The sequence below is a fragment of the Sinocyclocheilus rhinocerous genome, unplaced genomic scaffold, assembly GCF_001515625.1.
Source record: "Sinocyclocheilus rhinocerous isolate Xijiao unplaced genomic scaffold, SAMN03320098_v1.1 scaffold2120, whole genome shotgun sequence".
Lineage (NCBI taxonomy): Eukaryota > Metazoa > Chordata > Actinopteri > Cypriniformes > Cyprinidae > Sinocyclocheilus > Sinocyclocheilus rhinocerous.
Window position 1 is genome coordinate 412540 of NW_015630026.1, and position 7916 is coordinate 420455.

The 7916-nt window shown below is 34.5% G+C and overlaps 1 protein-coding gene across 1 annotated transcript; it reads left to right on the forward strand.

Annotated features, from left to right (window-relative positions):
* The first annotated feature begins 612 nt into the window (after positions 1-612).
* LOC107739783 (uncharacterized) lies at positions 613-2875 on the forward strand. Its single transcript, XM_016551984.1, has 2 exons — positions 613-672; positions 2028-2875. Exon 2 carries the CDS (start codon positions 2105-2107, stop codon positions 2873-2875), a length of 771 nt encoding a protein of 256 aa, XP_016407470.1. The 5' UTR covers positions 613-672; positions 2028-2104.
* Positions 2876-7916: the final 5041 nt, after the last annotated feature.

Here is a 7916-nt window from a genome sequence, read left to right on the forward strand (position 1 = left end):
CAACTTCACATCAAGGCTGCATCAGTCACCTCACGTCAAACTTGAAGGGCACGATTGGACACAAGCGACAAGCCGAAAAACACATTAGCATAATGTTTACATAAATGAATACGTAAACACAGTGGCAAGATAATCAGCATGGCACATTTAAATGCTGCAGCCAGCCGTACTTCAGCTGCCTGAGAAGCAGCGATAGGAGAGGAAAGACATGTCAAACACGCACCCCGGTCTGATTCCGACTCCTGATGTGGCGCGTTGACGTCTTATTTGAACAAGATAATGACATGGGATTAAGCCGCAGCGTACAATCTGACTTTTAGTCTATAGACCATTTCAACGGCGATTCGTTCACGTAAGTGACATCTTTGGTCCTTGGATGTTTCCGGTTAGTTGACGCGCACATTCAAAACATTGGCGGGAGACGGTTTATACACAGTGATATTGCGACAGTTTAATTATTCTTGCTATTAAAAATTTCAAAATTAAAACTAGGACCATGTTGTTCGGTGGTTGGATGCTCTCTCAGGCCAGGGACTAACTTGCTGTCGGAAATTAAAGTGTTTAGATTTCCGAAAAACAAAACACAACGTGACGCATGGATTGCTGCAGTGAAGAGAGAAGGCTGGATACTGACTAGCAACTCGAGGATATGTAGCACACATTTTATATCTGGTAAGTAAACTATGTTTTTGTTAGTGAATTATTATTACTGGATTAATTTGTATTCCTATATGTTCACTAGTTAAGTATGTTGAATCTAAATTTGAGCTAGCATTGTGGCTCCGTCATTGTTTTCATATGTAGATAGCTAGCGTTTTGATACGTTTGATTGTAAAAAGCAAGGGTTTATTTCCGTTTTCATTTCTAAATATTCTGTGGGCTGTAATTAGGAAAGTAGCAGTTTACATCAGTTGTCTAGCTATCTATTCAGCTGACAGATGCAATGCGTAACACTTTATAAAAACAAAACAATTGTGTAACATTAGCTAACTGCATTATTTCACAAAAGAGAATGGTAAACAACATGTTTTCCTTCATTTATTAAGCGTTGTTAATGTTAATTCCATCATGCAGTAATGTAACAATAACAGTATTATTTTTTACATTTAACCTAACTAACGTGGATGAGTTAAATAATATTGAAGAAATATTCTTAAATTAAAAAAAAATATAGGCCTATGTTTTTAATTACTAGAACGTTTTCATGTTTAAACTCGATTTTGCCATATGCTGGAATGTTTTTAGTCCACAAACAAGCAATACGGTTCTTTATTAACTTTAGTAAATTTTTATATAAATTAACGTCAATAAATGCTGTAAAATGTTAATTGTTTGTTCATGATACTTTAAATATTTACTAATTTAAGACCCTTTTAAAAGTGTTACAGGGTGGTTGCAGTGGTCATACTGGTATCTAGTTAGTTTATTTGTAGATATCAATTGAATATTTACAAATTGAGACCACTCAACTGCTAGTATGAAATTAAGTGTTAATACAATTAAATGTTTGTTTTTTTCATCTTGCTCTTGGCATTTGCTCATGTTCATAATCTACACTGCATAAAATGCTTTTCTTACTTGGTATTTTTGCCTTGTTTCTAGTCCAAATATCTAAAAATTCCTAAATCAAGAAGCATTTACTAGACAAGTAAAAAGTACTGTCTTGTCTAAAAATTTTTTTTAAAAAAGTCAAAATTGAGTTTTTGCTTAAAACAAACAAAATTATCTACTAATAATAGAAAAATAACCTTGTTTTCGGGGAAAAGATTATTTTTCTTACCCTATTGGCAGATTATTTTGTTTGTCTTTGACTTAATTTTGACTTTTTTTTTCAGAAAACAAGACAATACTTTTTACTTGTTAAGTAAATGCTTCTTGATTTAATATTTTTTTTTTAGATATTTGGACTAGAAGAAAGACAAAAACACTAAATAAGAAAAACTTTTTTGCAATGTATCTTCAACCAGTGATGTGTGAAAGGAAAGCTATAGCTTATCCCAATCATGTTTTTCTACTTTTGTCTTTAGGCAAGCCATCAGATGACCCTCTAAGTCCAGACTACATTCCATCAAAGCTTCCATACAGACCTGACCCCTCCAGAAAAATGGACCGATATCAGAGGTCTCTGAGACGAGCATCAGAGGTATATGAGATGAACACTGCGGAGGAAGTAGAGGACATGGACACAGATGTAACAGAAGTTAAGTCTTACAGTGATATGTGTGTTGGAACAGATGTCACTATGAGGGATATTGAAGACATGGAGAAACTGAACACATCTTACAAAGACCAAGTGAGAAGCCTAGAGTCAAAGGTTCAAACACTCACCTGTGAGAGGAAACAACTGAAATCCGATGTGGATTTAAAGGATGATCAAATCATTCACTTCTACACTGGCCTTCGCTCATCCAAAGTCTTCTTCGCACTTCTGACATATCTCACCACTGCTTGGAGTCCGAGAACACTGAGCCCTCCAACAGCTCTCCAGTTTTACTTAGTCTTAATGAAACTGAGACTTGGCCTCACTCATAAAGATCTTGCCTTCAGGTTTCATTGCAGTTGTGCAACAATCTCTACAATATTTCATGACTGGTTGAACATCATGGCACAGCGTTTCACCTCTCTAATTCATTGGCCTTCAAGGGAAGAAATTAAAAAGAATCTTCCTACCCTGTTCAGAAGCCCCCCTTTCAATGCAGTGAGGTGTATCATAGACTGCAGCGAGATATTCATTGATCGACCAACATCACTCAGTGCAAGAGCAATGACCTACTCCAACTATAAGTCCCACAACACCATCAAATTCCTGGTTGGCATCAGTCCAGTAGTTTATCTTGTGACCGTAAACTATGATTCTCATCAAACAAATGTGTAAGGGGCTTTGGCACATTTGTTGCATTTACAGTGCTGTCAGTACAAAGTGTTTCACTCTGAACCACTGCTTGTGATTCCTTATGAGTTACGATATGCCTTTACCGCTTCTCTTGCGTAGACGCACTCGGTCTCAACCAGATAATGATACACGTCTGGATACGTTATTTCAGGTAAACGTTTAACGTTTTGAGTGAAAAGTTGTCGCCTCAATGTCTGATTTAAGGGATCCGGTAATTCAACGTTATCGTGTATTCTTAGTTTTTGTAAATATCTTAACTGTTCTGTTTTAGTTAGACTTAAAAAGTATGTGCTAGTCATTTTGTTTTGACAGGTCTGGGATTTAAAAATGGCGCCACCAGAAATGCTTTAGGACCAGACATGCGCAGTAACGTCGCAACGCGTTTGTTATTGTTTACTTCCTTGAAATGGTCTATAGTGAGCGACGCGAAACTACAGCTCCAGATCAGAAAGTATCAACGCTAATGCGATGTACAACAATGCATTATTCTGCTCCTTTTGTAGTCTAAATAAACACGACTCTGAGATTTTAATCACAGCCCATGTGCGTTCCATTCAAGAACTCAAAGGAGATGGAATTTCAAAGTCTGGATCAAAGAAAAAACTAATTTTTTGCTTTGATTCAGCAGGGAGCGGTCGCTTTAGACTGGCGGTTGAGTCATAGCTACAAAGTTATGCATAAACGAAAAAGCCTGAGGTGCTTCAACAATTTGTATGCTTTCGGCCTTGATTGGTCAGATCAGTGATTGGCAAACGTGCACGCTGGAGACTTCTTTTGCTAGATGTTATATTCAGACGTAATTAAGGCACAAGCAGTGTCTCATATTTCACATACTGCAATCTCAAGCAATCTCCTTCCTCTATAAAGCTTGTTGCACATTGTATAATGTATGAAAAGGTTGCAATTACAAGGAAATAATTGGATTTCTAATTATATTTACAAAGGAAACACTGACACCTTTTTATAAACAGTGCGTCTGTGGTTCTCAATTCGCAGCGGTGCTTTCAGCGGGTTTCAGTTGTGAAATCAAGCACGACGCTAAGTTTTTAGTGACAAGCAATTTGTCGTCTACACATACTACATGTGTAACTGCTGCGAGACGCGACAAACAAGGCCAATTAGAAGTTGTGAATTTTGGACCAATGAGATTCACAGTGGGCAGGGCACAATTATTTACAATTTGTGTATGTATGTAACAATTATACACAACAATTCTACAATTTTAAATAATATAAAGAGTTCATTTGCAAAAACCGATAAACGCCACTTAAAAAAAAAACGTGATTTCTGAAAAAATGGAGTTATCGGTTTTTGCAAATGAACTCTTCATATATAACAATTATATACAAACACTTATTTTAGAATAATTGATAATATTACAGTTTTTGTTAAGATTTTGAATGTTTTTATTTTTATACAGCATATAGTTTTTTATGTTTACAAAGTTTTATATATTTTCTGCTTTCATTTTCATTTTAGTTAAAGTTTTAGTAATTTTGTTGCGTATATTAGTCATTTTTATTAGCTTTTTTGTTTTTAGTTTTTATTCATTTCATTTTTAATTTCAGTTTTAGTTATTTAGTTATATACACCAAGAGAAACTAAAATGAGAAATGCTGCCTTGACAACTAACTAAACTAAAATAAGTTGAAGGTTTTTATGTATTTTACTTTATTTCAGTTTTAACATTAATAAAATTTGACTTTTTATGGTTTTAGCTTTAGTTAACTGTAATATAACTGGTTAAAAGTATTTAATAAAATATTTTGATGAAGCCTTCACTATTTTTTTTTATGACCATTAGGTTTAAGCAGATGTATTTACGGTGTTATTTTATTATTTTGTATCATTTTCTCTAAAATATTTTAGTTATATCTTTAATTTCTATGATCGTATTTTGCTATATTATATTTTACTTTTATTTTTTATTTTTTTAATTCAAAATTGTACAGCACTTTGGTGAACTCTGTTTTTTCAGTGTTTTATAAATACATTTTGGTTTGATTTTTAATTCAAAACAAATTTTTTTTTATTAATGTATTAAATTTTAACTGAATTAAATACATCTATTTAAAAAAATCTAATTTAATAATTAAATAATAATTTTCTATTTTTTTCTATCACACAAAGCCTTTATGTATTCTTAATCAAATTACTATTAATTATTTTCTTAATTTCTTCCGGCCTTATAATAGACAAGATGCAGCCATACACACATGCACCATTGTACCTGAACGCAGACATACAGTCTACCACAATAGTTCCTCTACACAGGCAACGAGAATGTTCCACACAAAGCAGATTATTTCCTTTGGTGCCATGCAACAACATATGCTACCATCCAGTCCAAATTGAGCCTTGGTATACAGTAACCAATTTCATCTCCGCTAAACTTGATTGTTGGAGCCTGCTAATATACAGGCAGCACAGTTATTACAGTATGAGATAAAAGCTCACAGCAAGATGGTGAAGAAAAGAGGGAGGAAGGCCTGGGATTCTGTGTCAAAAGCTTCTCAGACCAAGGAGGATGAAGTCAGGTCGGCGCTCCACATGGCGTCACGTGGTGTTAAGACACGCAAATTGTATATATGGAGGCAGAACGGGAAAATGCAACAAGCAATCATTACAGTAAATTGCCTCGGCCATTCTTTCTATTCAGAGGCATTTTTGTCAAGCAGAGCAGAACCGGAGAGGGAGCATTTACCGCATGTAGCTGTGAGAGTAGAAGATTTGAACATATGCTCATGGGCCAAATTGGCAAGATATACATTTTGCGTGACACACAGGAACTATTCAAGGACATTTTTTATAAGCCGCCTCTTGTATAACAAAAAGTACTTGTGATTTACCAGAGCTTCAATGGCCATGACCAGCTCAGCACACAATGCTTAGAAATGTGTAAAGGGGAATGTGTTATAAAATAAACCTTGATTATATGGCTACTTACAAAATAAATAATTCCTTGAACATGAAATATTATACAAATATCTGAATATTAATATTAATCTGATGTGGAATTATTTTATAACCATACCCGTATATTATTAAAGCATCCACTAAGAAAAAAATAATACACAACATAGGGTTAACTAAAACAAAAAATAAAATAAAATTTTATTGAAATAAAATGAAATAAAATGTATAAAACCTTATTTTATTGAAGCTTTCCAAGGCAATATTTCTCATTTTAATTCATTAAATTTTTTATAAAATAAAAATTAATAATTTATTTTAAATTAATTTATTTTAAAAAAGTATAATTTAAATGACAAAAACATTTAAAATTTAACAAAATATGAAAATAAATTCAAAATATTAATATAAACCATAATAACACATTATTGATGCTAAAATAACAGTTACTTTTATACACTGTATATCTAATTATAATATTAAAATAATCTCAAAATCTTGCTATTTAACAAAAGAATTTGTGCAAAAAAAAATGGATGCTATTTTTAACTCGCATGTTTTTCAAGGCTATCTTTTTGCTTTTTTGTATTTGTACCTTTATGCAAAGATGCTCATGCTTTGATAAAGGATTATATTTATTCATTTAATATGGCACCTTTGGCAGATAATTGTACCGGTGCATGAAAACTGTTGCAAATGGCAAAGCTGTGGACATGGTAATTGGTATAATGACTCATGGGTTTCATTACACAGTTTAGATGAAATACCTTAGTGTAATTATAGTGTAAATGAATCCATAAAATAAATACAAAACAGTTGCATTTGGCCTTTGAGTTTCAAACTGTACCTTCGTAACTCCAGCCAAAGAAAAACCCAGGCACTCGACAGGATGACCGAAAACCAGAAACCCATCTCCTCCAATCACACGCCAACAAAACAAATCTGTAAAAATAAGACGAAAAGTACATATGTAAAGACACACACACACACACACACACACACACACATGCACTTAAGAAGGTCTAGGACGTTACAATGGCTCCTCTTGATTTTTTTCTCTTTTTTACCTTCACAGTCCATTGAAGCACTCCCTTTGAATAAGTTCGAGTTTTGAGAGGGAACCTTAGAAACACTTCAAAGTGAAGCCCAGGGAGTGTTTCTATACCGCATGGAAAGAGCTCTCTCGGGTTCATGGCCATTACGACACGCTTTAGCCTCCTCCACTACTCCCTATCTCTCTCTCAAAGCCAATAGCGCTTGCATTTCAAGGCAGGTTGCAATCTCTTTAAATTACCAACCACACTGGAACAAATAATAGTGATTTACTTAATTAAAAACTAAACATTTTCCCATCTAAATAAACAAAAGAAATTGAAAGCGCTGGCTCCTTGAGGCATCTCCCTCGGTCCATTAGTTGCAGTCCAATGGGCTTTGATAGGAATTAACTCACACTCAATTATACTCTGTGCCCGCAAACAGTCCCAGACGCCAAACCGTGAATGCGCCGACTGCAATCTCCTTGAATGGATGGAGGGCTTTCGGTCGGAGCGTATGCACGCTGTATTTAAACATATCCCTTCATTTTCTCTGTTTGTCTTCTTTTTCATCACACGCGACCAGAGAGGTTTTCAGCCTTTCATCAGTACTGGGGCACAAGCTCCCAGTTATTTTGCATGGGGGCACTTTTATGTTTAATACTTTGGGACTTTGGGAAAAACATTTTTACATATTCTTGAGTACTGTTAATGGGCCTTTTCTAGGTACATTTTTGTAAGATTGCATTGTGTCATCTCAAGCTCAACTGATTATTTAAATTTATGTCGGAATATATTTATGCCTTCAGGAAGGTAGCTTAGTTTTGTGGTTTAAAGGGGTCATATGATGCTGCTAAAAAGAACATTATTTTGTGTATTTGGTGTAATGAAATGTGTTTATGCGGTTTAAAGTAAAAAAAAACACATTATTTTCCACATACTGTACATTATTGTTTCTCCTGTATGCCCCGCCTTCTGAAACGCGTCGATTTTTACAAAACTAATCGGTCTGAAAAGCGAGGTGTGCTCTGATTAGCCAGCTATCCAGTGCGTTGTGATTGACCGAATACCTCAAG